This window comes from Antechinus flavipes, chromosome 3 (assembly GCF_016432865.1).
Source record: "Antechinus flavipes isolate AdamAnt ecotype Samford, QLD, Australia chromosome 3, AdamAnt_v2, whole genome shotgun sequence".
NCBI classification, from domain to species: Eukaryota; Metazoa; Chordata; class Mammalia; order Dasyuromorphia; family Dasyuridae; genus Antechinus; species Antechinus flavipes.
Genome location: NC_067400.1, coordinates 173,259,850 through 173,278,745, shown reverse-complemented (window position 1 = coordinate 173,278,745; position 18,896 = coordinate 173,259,850). Strand labels below are relative to the sequence as shown.

At 33.4% G+C, this 18,896-nt stretch overlaps 1 protein-coding gene across 2 annotated transcripts in view; it reads left to right on the top strand.

Annotated features, from left to right (window-relative positions):
* RASA3 (RAS p21 protein activator 3) overlaps positions 1–18,896 on the top strand; it is a 286,768-nt gene that overhangs the window by 180,716 nt on the left and 87,156 nt on the right. For both annotated transcript variants that reach the window (XM_051984259.1, XM_051984258.1), the window contains exon 5: positions 5,763–5,839. In XM_051984259.1, the coding sequence (XP_051840219.1) occupies positions 5,763–5,839 (77 nt within the window). The remainder of the gene's footprint in view (positions 1–5,762; positions 5,840–18,896) is intronic.

Genomic DNA, 18,896 nt, shown 5'->3' with positions numbered 1-18,896 from the left:
CCTGGATTTTGTCAAGGCTCAACTAAAGCCCCATCTTCTTCAGGGAGTCTTTACCAAATTCATTTTATTCTTGTACCTTGTCCTGAGCTTCACAGCTAAGAATTATCTGAGAAAGTATTTAGACCCAAGTCTTCCTAATTCTGAGTCCAGTGATTTATGGAAAGATGATCTATGTTAAAGAAAGTTACAAACATGAAGTATACTAAATCCTTCAAAAAATGGGCATTTCTCATTGTCACATTTTTCTTCTTCCTCCTACCCTTTTCTTTTATCTGAACCATCAGAAGACAATATCATTTTTCTGTAATAATGGGATGCTATTGAGCCTTTACTTAAATCCAACCTTCCATTCTACAGGAATAGGTCACCTTGTTTGTCAAAAGTTCCTATCTATTCTTCTCTCTCTCTCTCTCTCTCTTTCTCTCTCTCTCTCTCTCTGTCTCTCTTTCTCTCTCTCTCTCTCTGTCTCTCTTTCTCTCTCTCTCTCTTTCGCTCTCTGTGTTTCTCTTCCTCTCTCTTTTTGTGTGTATATATACACCCTACACAAATATATACACACGCATATAATTATTATTGTTGTTATGTCTAATTCTTTGTGATTCCATTTGAGGTTTGCTTGGCAAAGATACTGGAGTGGTTTGTCATTCTTCCTCCAACTCATTTGTCAGATGAGAAAAGAGAGGCAAACAAGGTAAAGTGACTTGCACTTGTCACATTGCTAGAAAGTGTCTAAATTTGAACTCTGGAAAATGAGTCTTCCTGTCTCTAGGCTGGGCTCTCTTTTCACTTGTAGCACCTAGCTTCCCTATATATTTATAGTTGCATTTTACATATTTATTTTTATGTTTGTTTATATATTTATATTTATGTTTGTATATTTATATGTATATGTTTGCCCAAAGTCCAGAGAAATAGCAGGAGACTCTTAAAATAAATATGGGAAGCATGTCCTTTCTCATGCTTACAAGAAAGCCTTGATGTAAATGAATTCAAATATAGTTTCTTTGACAAAAGAAACTAGTTGATGTAAACCAGAACTATGAGTCATTGGCTATGTGAATTTAATAGTATGCAAATTATCACAGCGAGGTGGCACAGAGTATAGAGTGCTAGATCTGGAGTCAGAAAGATTCATCTTCCTGATTTCAAATCTGGCCTCATATACTTTCAAGTTTTGTGACCTTGGGCAAGTCATTTCACTCTATTTGCCTCAGTTTTCTTATCGATCAGATGAGCTGAAAAAAGAAATAACAAACCACTCTAATATCTCTGCCAGGAAAATCCCAAATGGGTTCAAGAAAACCTCAGGGATTTGACATGACTTGACTGAACAACATATCACAGCCTCAGATTTAGAAATATATCCCTAAAATCTTATATCTGATAGAAATAATGAAATACTGATACTCTGGTAAAATGGGAATTAAAGAATAATTTAAGTTATGTGAACTCAACAAAATCTTTATTTATATGCCTGCCATTCTAGAGATACCAAGGTTATAAGTCTATACTCTCAAGAAGCTTACCTTCTTTTCCTAATTTGATATCCAGTGAATGCTTTTGATTAGTCTTGGTGTCAGAAAAATTGAGTTAGATATATGAAGCCAAGCAAATCATTTAAATTTCACATTTTGAAGACCTTTTAAAAACTATGTAAATATGAATTAGTTAGCACTTGCTACTATGTTCAAAGTCCATTGCTATCAAAAGTATTGAGAAGTGGAAGAGTCTTAGTGATTAAAGACCCTTAGTGATTATTTTCTTATCAAATATCTCCATTTTACAGGTGAGTAAACTATAGCTTAGAGAGATGAAAGCACTTCCTCAGTGTCACACAAGTTCTAATTAGAAAAAGTGGATTTGAACCAAAGGGCTCAGCCTCCAAATTCAATGCTTTTTCTGCTCTAACACATTCTCTTTTCCCATAGTGCTTGTTGAATCCATAGGATCATAGATTTAGAATTGAAAAGGATCTCCAGGTAATCAGGTTCTATCTTCTCATTTTACAGATAAGGAAATTGGAACCACAAAGAGGTTAAATGACTTTCAAAAGTCTAACAATTATAAACAATAGAATTTAAAACATATATTCTCTGATTTCAGTTTACACTCTATTGTAAGGTACTGATTCCTTATTGACTTGACTTCAATAGCTTAATTCTTTATTTTTTTAAAGCTTTTTATTTTCAAAACATTTCAACCTTGCAAAACTTTGTTCCAAATTATTTCCTCCCTCCCTTTCCCCCATCCCTAGACAGCAAGTAATCTAATATATGTTAAACATATGCAATTCTTCTACACATATTTCCATAATTTACCATCCTGCACAAAAATTTTTCTTTTATCAAAAAGGAAAAAAAAAACAAAAAACAAGCAAACAATAACAAAAAAGTGAAAATGTTATGTTGTGATCCACATTCAGTCTCCACAGTCCTTTCACTGGGTGCAGATGGCTATCTCCATCACAAGTCCATTGGAACTGGCCTGAATCACCACATTGTCAAAAACACTCATGTTCTTCAAAGTTGATCATTGTGTATAATCTTGTTGTTGCTAAGTATAATGCTTTCTTGGTTATACTAACTTCACTTAGCATCAGTACATGTAAGTCTTGACAAGCCGTTCTGAAATCATCCTGCTGATTGTTTCTTATAGAACAATAATATTCCATAACACTCACATACCATAACTTATTCAGCCATTCTCCAATTGATGGACATCTACTCATTTTCCAGTACCTTGCCAGTACAAAAAGGGTTGCCACAAACGTTTTCACACATATGGGTCTTTCCCCCTTTTTTATTTTCTCTTTGGCCCAGTAAAGAAATTGCTGGATCAAAACTTATGCATAGTTTGATAACCTATTGGAAATAGTTCCAAACTGCTCCCCAGAATGACTGGATCAGTTCATAACTCCACCAACATCTCAGTTTTTCCACATCTTCTCCAACATTCATCATTGTCTTTTCCTGTGATCTTAGCCAAACCAAAGGTGTTCTATTTTATTTTGGGGGAAAATCAGGATGATACAGAATTAGCTAAAGGTAAAAGAAAGACATCACTTTCATCTTTCATATTTTCTCCTCAAGACAGGATTCTACACACACACACACACACACACACACACACACACACACACACACCAAACAAACAAACAAAAACCATAAAAAACCTCAACTTTTGGAAAACAGTAGTTGACTGGAAGAATTACTGGTTGAGGCCATTAAAAAAATGGGCTCACCCTTCTTTGAGAGCAACTCTGCTATACCTGTTCTCCTTCAATTCCCTTTTCCTTCTTAGGCAAAGCCACAGTAGTCATGGTAAGTCAAACTAAGTCTGGTTTTCTTCATTGGGCGGGGAAACTTTTGCTCATTCATTAATTCTCACAATGTCTCTTGATTTAAGTGGAAAATATATAATCTTGTATGAATGGTCAGATTTTCTGATAGAAAGCAGATCTCACCCGGTTACTGGATAACTTTGGGACTAAGACCTGAAAGTTCCTTCAGGAAGCATTCACTAAAAGCCTATGGTGTGTGGAACTCTGTGTGAGGCACTGTCTGGAAGGAAAGGAAATATACAAAGATCAATGCTTGCCCTTACAGTTTCTGCAAGAGTCCAAGCAAAAAAAAAAAAAAAAAAAAAAAGAGAGAAATATATTAGGCAGGAGCATTTTGGTAGGAGTGGTTCACTAGAGTAGGGTGGTTGGGACTAGTTCCTAGTTCTGTGAATTATCTACTAGGTCTTTGTCTTGTATTCTCTTAGAGAATGCTTTTTCTTAGGTTTTCTTCCTTTTCACCTGAGTTCCTCTTCCTCCTCCCGCTCTTTATAGAAATACATGTTTAGAGCACATAAGGTGCTAAGCCTGGACCTTACAAAGTACATTTCTTACAACAATCATATAAAGTAGATAGAGCAAGAATTTTCTGAACAAATATTTCTTTGAAGATGTCTCATGAATTTTATGCTACTACTTATGAAGAAGTTATCTTTTTTTTGTTTTGTTTTGTTTTGTTTTTTTCCTTTCATAGTTTCCTTTTTTTAAAATAACTTTTTATTGACAGAACCCATGCCAGGGTAATTTTTTACAACATTATCCCTTGCACTCACTTCTGTTCCGACTTTTCCCTTTCCTCCCTCCACTTCCTCCGCTAGATAGCAAGCATCTTATACATGTTAAATATGTTGTAGTATATCCTAGATACAATATATGTGTGTAGAACTGAACAGTTCTCTTGTTGCACAGGGAGAATTGGATTCAGAAGGTATAAATAACCCAGGAAGAAAAACTAAAATGCATGCAGTTTATATTCATTTCCCAGTGTTCTTTCTTTGGGTGTAGCTGCTTCTGTCCATCCTTGATCAATTGAAACTGAATTAGCTCTCTTTATCGAAGAGATCCACTTCCATCAGAATACATCCTCAAACAGTCTTGTTGTTGCGGTATATAATGATCTCCTGGTTCTGCTCATTTCACTTAGTCTCACCAGTCCTTTCTCTATTTATCCTGGTGGTCATTTCATGAAGAAATTATCAATGACAATAAGCTTCAGTGTATGTATTCAATTCATCCTTCTTTATGTTTTTCTTTCAGTCTTATGCAATTTTGTATCTCTCTCTAGTTTATGGTTTTCTGTGATTCAAAAGTGTATAATATTAGGACTTAGGGACTTTATAATCAAGAAGGAGTCTGGACTATTGTAAGGACTATATTTTTTCATAAATACAATCTAGCACATTTTCTTCCTTTTCAAATGTGGGCTCAGCTCATTGTCCATCTTCGGAGACCATCCAAAATGTCAAGTTGTATATTTTGGTAGGAGAATATGTTGATCTATCAGTGTCAAATTTAAATGAAAATGAAAGCTACTAAATCAGTCTAAGAATCCTGCAGTTACATATTAAGTTAGAGAACCATATGTTAATATTATCTATTTTCTATTGTATTTTATTTGTTTTGTTAAATATTTCCTAATTGTATTTTAATTGAGTTGCAGAGTCACTAACAGTTGTTTGACACCTTTGTTCTCTCCAATTACACATAAAAAACTAGACAATATTCATTCTTCCTTAGTTCTCTTCAACTTAACCCATTACTTTACAGATAGTGTGTGTGTGTGTAGGTGTGTGTGTGTGTGTGTGTGTGTGTGTGTGTGTGTGTGTGTGTATCTTTAATATGGGCATGCTATTCTGTTACTCTCCTCCAGTAAAATGTAAGCTTTTTGAAGGAAAGCATTATTTTATGCTAGATATTTCTACTAGCTACCACCACGAACATCTCCAAAGAGAATAGTGCTCTCATATGCTCACATTTATGTACAGTTCTTTTACAGAGTTTTTAAAGCAATTTAAAAATTTTGTTTTTGACCTCTTAATTATGAAAAGGCCCACCAGATTTAAACAGTAAGAATATGTGGTTCTAATTCTTGTGTAATGATAGAGGATTGGGCTGGACAGTGGTTCATTTGAATAAAATTTTTAAACATTAAATTTTTTCAGCAAAAGCTCAATTAAGTAATTCATTCTGTTTGAGTCACAGTGAATAGAAATGGCCAGCTGAAGTTGGATACAGTTGTGGGCTGTCATTATGCTTTATGCATGGAAATTCATTGAAGAGGTGGTTAGCAAGATATAATTTCAATGTTCAATCACAGTTTAACAGTGAGACTTTTCTTTAGGTATGGGTCCCTGATAATAATGAAGGGACTATTGTACTTGGTATTCTCTCATTTTCATATCATGTTTTATATTATGTGTTTCAGGGAAAGGTACATCTTGAGATGAGGCTGAGTGAGGTCATTACGGACACTGGTGTCATTTGCCATAAACTTGCTACTCGGTAAGCCTTGAGAATACAAAGATTTAACTGTACCTCAAATGATATTCTTTCATGCCTCATAAGGTATGAATAAAGTAATAACTAATTTTTAAAAAACTGTTACTTCTAAATTTATGCACCAAAGTGAGTATCATTCCCTTCAGTTCAAGGTCTTGGGAGGTGACACATTTATCCCAGCAATACCAGTATGACTCAGAACATTTTTAGAATTCTTCAGTGGGAATTGCTTCCAAAGTTTGCAGATATATTTCTTATAAAGAGTTCCATTGGTAGTAAAATCTTCATTCTTTATCCAAATATCCAATATCCAAATAAGGGTTTAGCTAGATATTTGGTTTAAAATGACTGATTTTCTGGTATGGCTTATAAACTGAAAATAGCCACAGAAGAGGAGATATAAAAGTATGTCAAATATGCACAGCATTGTAATTAGTACATAAACTCCTGGAGGTCACTACTTTGAAGATATATAAGTTCTGGCATTAAAAAAAGAAATTTATTTATTTATAAGTATATATGATATATGTATATCATATATAATTATATTTATTTGTTATTTAGAAAATTTATTTATATATAATCAAGTCAACAAGTATTTGTTAAGCACTGACTTAATTCTGATTAATACATGTTTGATGGAGTTTGGGGGAATAGCATAGAAGAAAATGCAGTTAGCAATCATATCTATGAAAAAATTATTGAAGCAAGTTTATGTAATAAAGGCCCCATTTCTCAGATATATAATGAACTGAATCCAATCTATAAAAATAACATCCATTCTCCAATCAGTAAATGATCAAAAGACATGAACACTTTTCAGATGAAGTAATGAAAATTATATATTTTCTATATTTATATTTAAATCACTATTGACTGGAAAAATGCAAATTAAAACATTTCTGACTACAATCTCACCCCTATTATATAACTAGCAGGATAGAAAAGGAAAATGACAAATGTTGGAGGGGATGAGGGAAAATTGAGACATTGATGCATTGTTGGTAGAATTATGAACTGATTTAACCATTCTTTGGAACAATTTGGAACAATGCCCCAAGAGCTATAAAACCATGCATATCCTTTGACCTAGCAATACCACTACTAGGTCTACATCCCAAAAGAGAATTTTAAAAAGGAAAAAGACCCATATTAAAAAAATATTTTTAGTGGCTCTTTTCTGGTGACAAAAATTGGAAATGGAGGAAATACCATAAATTGGGGAATGGTTGAATATATTGTGGTATATGATTGTGATGGAATGCTATTATGCTATAAGAAATGATGAGCAGAATGCTCTCAGAAAAACCTGGAAAGACTTACATGAACTGATGCAAAATAAAATAAGTAGAACAGGAGAACATTGTACATAGTAATAGCAATAGTAAGATGATCAGCTGTGAATGACTTAGCTATTCTCAACAACATAAATGATCCAAGACAGCTCTGAAGGACTTAGGATGAAAAATGCTATCTATCCCCAGGGTGGGGGGGAAAGTGATGGTATCTGAATACACATCAAAGCCTACTTTTAAACTTTACTTTTCTTGAGGGTTTGTTTGGCCTATGTTTTCTTATACAATATGACTGATATGGAAATATATTTTGCACAACTACACATGTTTAACTTACTTAATTAAATAATTAATTAAACTTACTTAATTGTTTGTCTTCTCAACCTGGGGGGTGAAGAAAGAGGAAGAAGGAAAACTTGGAACTCAGAATTTTAAAAATAAGTGTTAAAATTATTTTTACATGGAATTTACATGGAAAAATAAAATACTAAATAAATAATTTTTACAAAATAGGTGTTATGTTTGTGATGAATAAATGTGTTTCCAAGATCATGGCACCCAAAATGGGGTTGTTTGTATTCTGCCTTTCTCTTATACTTAATTCAGGGCAGTGTGACAGTAGATAGAGAATCAGTTTTGGAATCATGGCTTTGAGATGGATTGGCTGTGTGACCCATGGCAAATCATTTAATCTCTTGGAGTGTAGGCCAGAGGTATCAGATTCACCAAATTAAAAGGTAATTGTGGGACATCTAGATGGTACAGTGGATAAAATGCTGGGCCTGGAATCAAAAAGACATATCTTTCTGAGTTTAATACTGACTGTGTGACTATAGGCTAGTTATCCTAATTACCTCCAAAAATGTAATTGAGAAATATTTTACAAAATAAATAAAAATACAGTAAAACAGAAAAAGGATTATGTTTTAAAGCTCAGTTGATATGTAGTTTATAAGGGATCCTCATGTATGAATTATTGGCTTCTTTTTCAGTTTGAACTTGACAATGCTGTTCTAAGTAACCAAGACTAGAAGATGCATTGCTAAAGATAATTTCCTTATCTGTTACTTCTGTATACCAATTAAATCACAGATCCAGTCCCTAGATTTCTTGTGCCATGTAATATTTGGCAAATTATTTAATCTTTTTGGATTTTTATTTCCTCATCTCTAAAATGTTTGAATTAGATCTATAAAATCCTTTTCAGTTATAAATTTATGAAATAGCACAGTAAAGAGTACTTGACATGGTTTTAGAAAGTTGTTGTTCAGTTACTACAGAGTATAGGAATGGGAGTAGGATATAATAATTCTTTAGAAAGACAAGCTGAAAAATAACTGTTTGGACATGTATACTTACATTGTATTTAATTTATACTTTAACATATTTAACATGTATTGGTCAACCTGCCATCTAGGGGAGGGGATGGGGGGAAGGAAGGGAAAAATTGATACAAAAGATTTGGCAATTGTCAGTGCTATAAAATTACCCACGCATATAACTTGTAAATAAAAAGCTATAATAAAAAAAGACATAGACTTTAAAACAAAAAACAAAAAAGAAAGACAAGCTGAAGCCAAATTGTGAAGTATTTTAAATGCCAGTCACAGGTGTTTATCTTTTATTCTAGAAACATTAAGAGATCATTGAAGCTTTTTGAACTGGAAACTACACAATCAGACTTGTTCCTTAGTTGTATCACATTGATAGCCATGTGAAGATTGGATTGGAAGTAGAGTTTTGAAGCAAACAAACTAAATTTAGGGCCTATTGTAATATTGTACGTCTGAGGTGATGAGGGCTTGGTTATAGGGAATGAAGAGAAAGGAATATGAATGGGACAACTACAGAAATAGAATTAAGATCTGACACATCTTTGGATATTTAAAGTGAATGAGAAGTTCAAGATCATTCCAAGGTTGGTATGAGGAGAAAGATATTTTGGATATGTTGAATTTAATATTTCTAAAGAATGAACATGCACTTGAAAATGCTCAAAAGATTATTGGTGATGTGGGAATAGAGCTCAGAAGAAAGATTAGGAATGGATATATAAATCTGTGAGTCATCCATAGGAGATGTTGCTTGAATCCATAGGAGATGATGAAATCACCAAAGATAACATGGAGATAATAGAAAGAAAAAAAAAGAGGTCCTAGAATAAATATTTGACTTACATCCATAATCAGAGAGTGGGACTTGTAGGATATTCCAGCAAAAGATACTGAGAAAAAATATCTGGATAAAAATGATAGAAAAAAGAGACAAGTATCGTAAAAATCTATAGAGGAAAGACTATATAGAAAGAGTAGTCAACGATGCCAAATATTCAGAGAAGTTTAAAGTCTATAAAATTGCCAGCTAGAATTCTATCATCATTGAAACATCAGTTTCCTTTTTTTAGTTTTTTCAAAGTTTTGTGAAACGTAACTTTAATCCACTTTTATCATTATGTTGAAACTTCTAAAGAGATTTCAAACAGTATCAGAGTAATTCAAAAACAAGGAAACTTGACAAATGCCAGATTTAATGAGCAGAATGAAAGTCAATAAATTGGCATGGTATTCTTTATTATATTTGCTCTCCTTTACAAATTATGCTCCCCCAGTTACGAGAGAAATAATACCTTCTATGTGGATGTCCATCATTTTATGAATGGTAAATAAATTATGGTATATCAAAGTAGTGAAATAGTATTGTTCTATAAGAAGTGATGAGCAGGCTGATTTCAGAAAAGCCTGAACTGTTGCTGAGTGAAGTGAGCAGAACCAGGAGAACATTGTACACAGTAACGATAAGATTATGTGACGTTCAACTGTGATGGACTTGGCTCTTCTCAACAATGCAGTGATTCAAGAGAATTCCAATAGATTTGGGATGGAAAATGCAAGTCATATCCAGAGAGAGCTATGGAGACTAAATGTGAATCAAAGCATAATGTTTTCACCTTTTTTTTCTTTCTTGTGTTTTTTTCCCTTTTGGTTGCATTTTTCCTATACAACAGGACAAAATATGAAAATATCTTTAAAAGAATAACATTATTTAACTTATATTAGATTGATTGCTGTCTTGAGGAAGGGGAAGTGAGGAAGAGAGGAGGAAAATTTTGGAACACAAAGTTTTACAAAAATGAATGCTGAAAACGATTTTTACGTGGTATTTAGAAAAATAGAATACTACTGAGAAACAACAACTTATGCTATGATTTGAAAAAAAAATTATTGGTTGTAATCTTAAGGAAGAGACTGACTCCCAGGGCCTGGGCAATTTCAAGAAGAATCCCTTTTCCCCCAAAAGTTTTTTCTCTTACTTTTTAGGTCTCAAAGAGCTAGATGACATCAGCATAGAACATTTTTTTGGTCCTGAGTTTCTGTATCAACAGAATAGACTTATAAATTGTTAGATTTGAAAAAAAAATTAAGAAAACATCTCATTTATATAAGAGAAAACCCAGAACTAGAAAACTGAAGTAGACTCATTTAAAGCTGGGAGTTGAACCCACCTGTCCTTCCTCCAGGCTTAAAAATTTCTTTCCATTAAACTGAGTTAAATCACTAACATAGAAATGACTTTTCCTAGGTATAATATCATATTGTAGAGTAAAATCAATAAGAGACTCGGAACCCAAAGACCTGGATTTAACTCTAGCTGCTGTTTACTAGCTGTGGGATTTTGGGCAAGTTTCTGATACTCAGTTTCCTTGTTTTTCAGATAGGAATCATGATATTCCTACTATCTAATTTGCACTTTGTTTTGGGGATCAAATAAGGAAAAAAATATGTAAATCAGTTTTCAAGTCTTGAAGTGTTATATCCATGGAAGCCATTTTCATTTTCATTAGTGTTTTTCAAACCCAGGAACCCCACATCATCTGTCTTTTTCAAATCATAGCTTCATATGTTACTGAATTTTCTTGAGTGTTTCTAGCCAATGGTGGGTAGTTTTGTAACCTTGGCAGCATCTGATAATCTTGATTCATGAAGATTTATTTTAGTAGGAGTTTTATATATAGAATGTTGGCTACTGGTTCAGAAACCCTAAAGACTCAATCACTTCATCTTTGATGACTAGGCATTGTTTCCCAAAGATTTACTGTGCAATTTTCTTTATCACTCTTTTGCCACCCCATAAAACCACACACACACACACACACACACACACACACACACACACACCTACAATTCTTGTTCCTCTGCTCTAGGGTTTCTTACCCTGGGTTGTGTGGATTTGTTTTGTTTTTTAAAAAATATTTTGATAATGGCTTGTTTCAATATTATTCCTTTTCCTTGTAATCCTGTGTATTTTAATCTATGCATTTAAAAACATTCTTCTGAGAAGGGATCCATAGGCTTTATCAGACTGCCAAAGGGATCCATGGCACAAATAACTCATTAGGTGATACTTTAAGAAATGCTATAGAATTTAAAAATTGCCTGCTTCCTATATGTTCAAATGCCTAATAATAATATTTTTTTAGAGAGGGGACAAATATCCATATTGTATACTTGAAGTAGGAATAGAATAGTAGGGTTTAGGGTTAGAATACATAAAATATGTAAAGTATGTGACCCCAAGTCACATCATTTCAAATCACTTCATCTTAGTGGTACTACTTTGTTTTAAAATAAATATGTATTGGAATTAGACTAAATGATCTCTAAGGCCATTCTAGTTTTTTTTCCCTCTATGATCTTCAAATGGTGTAATAATTTGATCTCATAGCCCACTGTTTAGATCTAGTGCTCTAGAGGCAGTTAGGTAGGAAAGAATATCCTCAGACACTTTCTAGATGTGTGACCCCAGGTAAGTCACTGTTTATTTCAGTTTCTTCAACAGTAAAATGAGGATGATAATAGCATCTGCCTGTTAGGATTTTTGTGAGCAACAAATAAGATAATATTTGTTAAGTACTTATTTAGCACGCTGTCTGGCACAAAGTAGACATTTCTGTCCCCCACCTTTCCTTCCTTCCTTCCTTCCTTCCTTCCTTCCTTCCTTCCTTCCTTCCTTCCTTCCTTCCTTCCTTCCTTCCTTCCTTCCTTCCTATAATTAACTATCATATCAATAAAAAACAGAGGCCTTTCTATGCCACAGATTCTTAATCTGGAGTCTGTAAAAATATTTTTGTACCTATATTTCAATATAATTGGTTTTCTTTGTGATCTATATAATTCCATGTATTTAAAGCATTATTCTTAGAATGAATCCTTGGATTTTGTCATACTGCCACTTGGTTTAGACCTTGCTACTTTTGAGAGAGGAAAAAACTCATTAGCTAAGTGTCTTGTTTTGATTTTTCTTCCATCATTCTGACCCTACACTTGCAAAGAAGAGGGTTTATACAGGGTTTATTCTAAAAGTCAGTGCAATTTTAGGTTTTTTAAGATTTTCAGAACCTTTTTAAGTTTTCTAAGACTTTCAGAACACATTTCTAGCCTATTTCTCTACTCTTACTGAAATATCTAGGTTTGTCAAGATGCTTTCTTAATCCCAAATCTGTTTCATGGAGCTTCTTTGCTATCTAATCCAATATTTCATTTTTTAGAGCTAACTTGTTCACCAAAGGCAAATTATAAAAATGCTACACCTGATTTAAAAAAATAAACACTGGGCTGAGAGAGATTCAGTGGCACTTCTGTTTTGGGCAGACAGGGGCATGTAATCTTCACTCTTCGTTGCTTTGAATTTCATTGCTCAACTCATTGACATGTCTTAATGAATGTCTTTTCTTGCCTTCTTGCTCCTTTTCTCCTGTTGACACTGAACACACAAATGCAAGAGCACATACCGAGTTAAGATTACAATAGCACCTTGTGACACTTGAAGCTGTGGTTTCCAGGAATGCATTGTGTCTAAAAGCGGAGATTGCTTCTAGCAGCAAATGACAGCTAGGCTCTGCATATATTTCAGATTCTATCAGAATTGATAAGGACTTTAACTAGCAATTTTCAGTCCTTAGATGCAACCTGATTTAAATTTCAGATGAAAGACTTGTTCTTTCTCTGATTAAACACATGGATATAGGACAATTTTTTTTTTAGTTTGTTTCAATATTTTTTTTTATCTTTTTAAAAAATTTTCCAGATATATTTGATTCTTGTGAAGAATTAATGCATTCTACATTCATCATAACTAATAGTCTGCTACAGGAATCTGACATTTACCTTAATGAAGATAAAGATTCTGATGGTTGTGTGCTATATTGCTTTTTCTCTGAAATTCTTGAGAAGAATTGCTAGATGGAGCAGGCATATATGGGGGATTTGGGGGGAGAGAGAGAGAGAGAGAGAGAGAGAGAGAGTGTGTGTGTGTGTGTGTGTGTGTGTGTGTGTAGGGAGGGAGGGAGAGAATATTGTATACTCACTACCACGTTCTTATTGTTGTTTTTAATTTAATTTTAATTCAACTCCCTTGAATAAAATACTTTCATTTATCCTAAAAATTGGTTTCTCGACAGTATTATGACAATGCAATACCTAATGACATTTCTTTAAAAAATTCATATAGATTTGGTTATACTAAAATCAATTTTTATCTAGCTTGTTAGGTTTTCTAATGATGCTGTTCACTATTATATAATAGCAAATGACAACCACACTCATATTTATGTCTAGACATAGTAGTGTCTATTCTGTATCTGACTTTATTACTTAACAATGTTTACCTGTGTTCCATTTTTGAATAGTTACAATGCACATATGTACATAGAATATTTATGTACATTTTTTTAAATGACACATTTTAACTGGACCATTTTATGTGTGTTTATATAGCTTCTGTAACAAGATCGGCAAAAAATTTTAAAACATTTTGCTATAAATTTAATAATTCTCAAAAATAAATATGCAAAATAAATATTATATAAACTGGGATGCAGTGCTATATAATACAAAGATGTTTACTACTTGTGTGAAACTGGGTATCTCTTTCTCCTCTGGATGATGAAAGGTCTAGACTGGATGATCTCCAAGGTTCTTTTCAGCTTCCAAGGTAAGCTCTCTCAAGCATATAGACCTCAAGTATCCATGTCCCACTATAATGCCTTCTCACCCTACTAGAGCTTAATAAATGTTCATTGATTAGTTTTGCAAGATGAACTCAAATGAATTTACAAACAGCAGACAAAAGATGCTTTTATTCTACCACTTTTCACTCACTGTGCTTAATTCATCATGCCCCCATTTGGAGTTTTCTTGGCAGAGATACTGATTTTTTTAGTGATTCATTATTTCCTTTTCTAGCTCATTTTATAGGTGAGGAAATTGAGGCAAAAAAGATTAGCTTACTTGCCCAGGATCACAAAAAGAGAAAACATCTAAGGCTAGATTTGAATTTTATCATTTGAATGCAAACCTGGCTATCTACTGCACCACCTAGCTGCCCCTAAAATCCCACCACCTGCTTACTCATATTTCTATGAATAAAATGCTGGGAATTATAAGGAATTTAATATTGTCCTTTCATCTTTATATTATAATACATAGTAGTCATTTTTTGGTTAAAAGAAGAAAGAAAAAAAAAAGGAATTCCCTGTAGTGGAAATTAGAAGTGGCTTATTCTGTCCAAGGGCAATTAATATTTCTCACATTGTTTATATATGACTTTATTTGCATGAAGTGTTTTGTAATTGTGTTCCTATAGCTCCTGGATTTGCTTGGCAGGTAGACCCTCAAGTATTTTATTTTGTCTACAGTTATTTTAAATGGAATTTCTCTTTCTATCTCTTGTTGCTGGTCTTTGTTGGTAATATATAGAAATGCTGATGATGTATGTGGTTTCATTTTTGTGTGTGATGTATGTGATTTTTATCTGAATACTGATTTCCTTTTATTGCCAGATAATAATTTTTCCATGTCCAGTATTTATAGCTCTGAAATTGTATTAGTAATAGCCATTCTTCTCTCTTATTAAAGGGATCTCACTGGAATAAGTGCTACAATATCTGAAATGAACTTTATTCCCCACCCTTTCACCCCCTTATTTTATTTTAAGAGCAGTTAGGTGGCTCAGTGGATAGAGAACAGAGCTTGAAATCAGGAAGACTCATCTTCTTAGGTTCAGATGTAGCCTCAGATATTAGCTGTGTGACTCTGGGCAAGTTGCTTAATCCTGTTTTTTGCCTCAGTTTTTCATGTGTAAAATGAAGTGGAGAAGGAAATGGCAAACTATTTCAAGATCTTTGCCAGGAAAACTTCAAATGGGGTCATGAAGACTTGGATATGACTGAAAGAGCCAAACAACAATGGGTTTTTTCCAATTACATGTAAAAATATTAGCATTCATTTTTGAAAATTTTAAGTTCCAAATTTTCTCCCTCTTTCCTCTTCTCCCTCCTTAAAAAAGCAAACAATTTGATATAGATAGTGTTTGTGAAAAAAATATATATACATATGTGTATATATGTATACAACTATATAATATAATTCCATCTTAGCCACATGGTAAAAGAAAACAGACAACAGAATGACAAGAAAAGTTTAAAAAAAGTATTCTTTGTTCTAAATTCAAACTCCATTAGTTCTTTCTCTGGAGGTGGGTTAGTATTTTTCATCATAAGTCTTTCAGAATTGCTGAAAATAACTAAGTGATTCAGAGTTGATCATAACAAAATATTGCCATTACTGTGTACAATATTCTCTTGCTTTTGGGTCTGCTCATGCCACTTTGCATCAACTCATGTAAATCTTCCCAAATTTTTCTGAAAATGTCCTGCTCATCATTTCTTACATATAATGGTATTCCATCATAATCAAATACCATAATTTGATCAACTATTCCCTCAGTTTCCAATTTTTGCCACTAAAAAAGATCTGCTATCCATTTTACATCCCACCATGCTCTCTTTCTCTTATTTGTTCATAAATTCTTTCCTTATTCATAGATAAATGAACAAATAAACTTTCCAAGTTCTCCTTATTTGTGATGTTCAACCTTTATGTCTAAGTCATATATCTATATTGGTCTTATCTTGATACATAGAGTGATGTGTTAAATTATATTTAATTTCTGCCAAAATGTTTTCCCAATTTTTCCAGCAATTTTTGTCAATAGTGAGTCTTATCTCAAGAGTCTGGATCTTTACATTTATCAACACAAGACTCTGTGTTCTTTTCCTACTGTATATTGTGTACCTAGTGTATTCCACTGATCTGCTATTCTATTTCTTAGCCACTACCAAATTGTTTTGATAATTACTGCTCTGTAATACAGTTTCAAATGTGATATGACTAAACGACTTTCCTTCACATTTTCCCTCTTATATTTCCTTGATATTCTTGACCTTTTATTTTTTTGAATGTTCTAGTTCTATAAATGTAGTTTGATTGGCATGGAATAAGTAAATTAATTATAGGAAGAATTATTTTTATTTTATTGGCTTATTCTGTCCAAGGGCAATTAATATTTCTCACATTGTTTATATATGACTTTATTTGCATGAAGTGTTTTGTAATTGTGTTCCTATAGCTCCTGGATTTGCTTGGCAGGTAGACCCTCAAGTATTTTATTTTGTCTACAGTTATTTTAAATGGAATTTCTCTTTCTATCTCTTGTTGCTGGTCTTTGTTGGTAATATATAGAAATGCTGATGATGTATGTGGTTTCATTTTATGTCCTGCAACTTTGCTGAAGTTTATAATTATTTCAACTAGTTCTTTAGTAAATTATCTGTACTCTTCTGAATATACCATTATATTATCTGCAAAGAGTCATAGTTTTGTTTCCTTGTTGCATATTCTGATTTCTTCCATTTGTTTTTCTTCTCTTATTGCTATAGCTATCATTTCTAACACAAAATTTAATAATAGTGGTGATAATGGGCATCCTTGCTTCACTCCTGATCTTATTGAGAAGGCTTCTTGCCCATTACAGATAATGTTTGTTGATGGCTTTAGATAGATACAACTAATCATTTTAGGAAAGCTTTACTTATTCTTATGCTTTCCAGTGTTTTCACTAGGAATGCAAAGGCTTTTTTCGTCGTCTATTGAGATAATTATATGATTTCTGTTGGTTTTGTTATTGATATAGTCATTTATGCTGATTGTTTCCCCAATATTGAACAGGCCCTGTGTACCTGCTATAAATCCCACCTACTTGTTATATAATCTTTGTGGTATGTTGCTGTAATCTCTTTGCTAGTATTTTATTTATAATTTTTGCATCAATATTAATTAGGAAAATTGCTCTATAGTTTTCTTTCTCTCTTTTGTTTCTGGTTTAGGTGTCAGCTTCATATTTGTTATAAAATAAATTTGGAAAGACTCCTTTTCCTATTTTTCCAAATAGTTTATATAGCATAGGAATTGTTCTTTAAATGTTAGTAAAATTCACTTGTAAATCCATCTGGTCCTGGGTATTTTTTCTTAGGGAGCTCATTTATGGCTTGTTTCTTTTTCTAAAATAGGGTTTGCTCATTTTGTCTGCCTATTTCTTAACTTTTAACTTTATGCTAAAATTGGACTCTGCCAAATTTCATGTTTCTCATGCTGCTGTTTTCAGAGCTAGTTCTGGGAGTCTATAAGTTTTTGGTGCTTCTAAAGTAATATGATCTAAGAAGATATGCAATCTCCTGATATTCTCTGGCCTGTGCTCTGGTCTTTAACCAGAAAGGGATCTTGTTCCTTTCTAGAGCTCCTCTTGGATTTGGAATTGGGACTAGGTTCTTCTGGAGACAGAGGTTCTCCCGCAGCCATAAGCACTAGTGTTTCTTTCAGTCTTGAAACTGAGACCAAGGTCCCTATTCCCTTATGAATAACCACAAACACTCTTCTCACTGGAACTATGACCAAGGCCTCTGCTTCTTTGTGGTTGCAAGCATGAGTTCTCTTTTTCACCTTGGAATGGTGACCCAAAAGTATCTATGGGTAATGCAATGATCCTGTACCCAGTGCCAGTTAAGTATCCCCATAATCTCTTTTTGACCAGCTGTGGTCTGAGAGTTCCCAGTATTGCTATTGTATCTTTCTCCAAAGCTGCTGCTGTCATTGCTGCAATATGGTATGCGTTGGAGTCCAGGCCCAACCACTCCAGTGTGACAGACCTTATCTGTTTTCCTCCTAAATTGTTTTTGGGCTCAAAAATCATTTCCTTGTTACCTTTTGTTGTTTCTGCTGCTCCAGGATTTGATTTGAAGCTTCATTTTAAAGTTTTTTGGAGAGGAATTTGGAAGAGCTCAGATGAGTTCCTGCCTCTACTGTGCCATCTTGGCTCTGCCCAGTCTATAATGAACTTCACATTTAAGCATGAAAATTTTGTCATGATATAAGTTATAATAACTCTAATAGTTGACAAATATTCTTTAAGAACTATAACTTTTGTGAATTTCTTTGGACATATAATATTCATTTTTCAAAACTATGGAATTATTAACACAGCAAAAGAAAGTAATAAAATGTGTGTATGACTAATCCAACATTCAACTAAAGATGGGACAATCAGCTCAAAATAATTTCATGTAGTCAAGGTTAAGCATTCAGTTTAGTGTCTGTAGTACAGCTGTTGCTCTCATAAAATGAAACTCTACCAAAGTTATTGCTTGTCCCACATAATTCACATGCACAAATCTAAAAAGGGCCTTGCCACCTTTAACAGACTGCATTAAATCTCCATGGTGACTCAGAAATAGCCTAAAAGAGGACAAAATTGTCTCTGGTACACATAGTTGATATGGTAGAGTTTAGTTATTAAGGAAATGCAATATTATTCCAGACAGAACAGAAATGAAACATTTGAAACTGCCTTTCTGTTGTCAAATTAGGCACCTC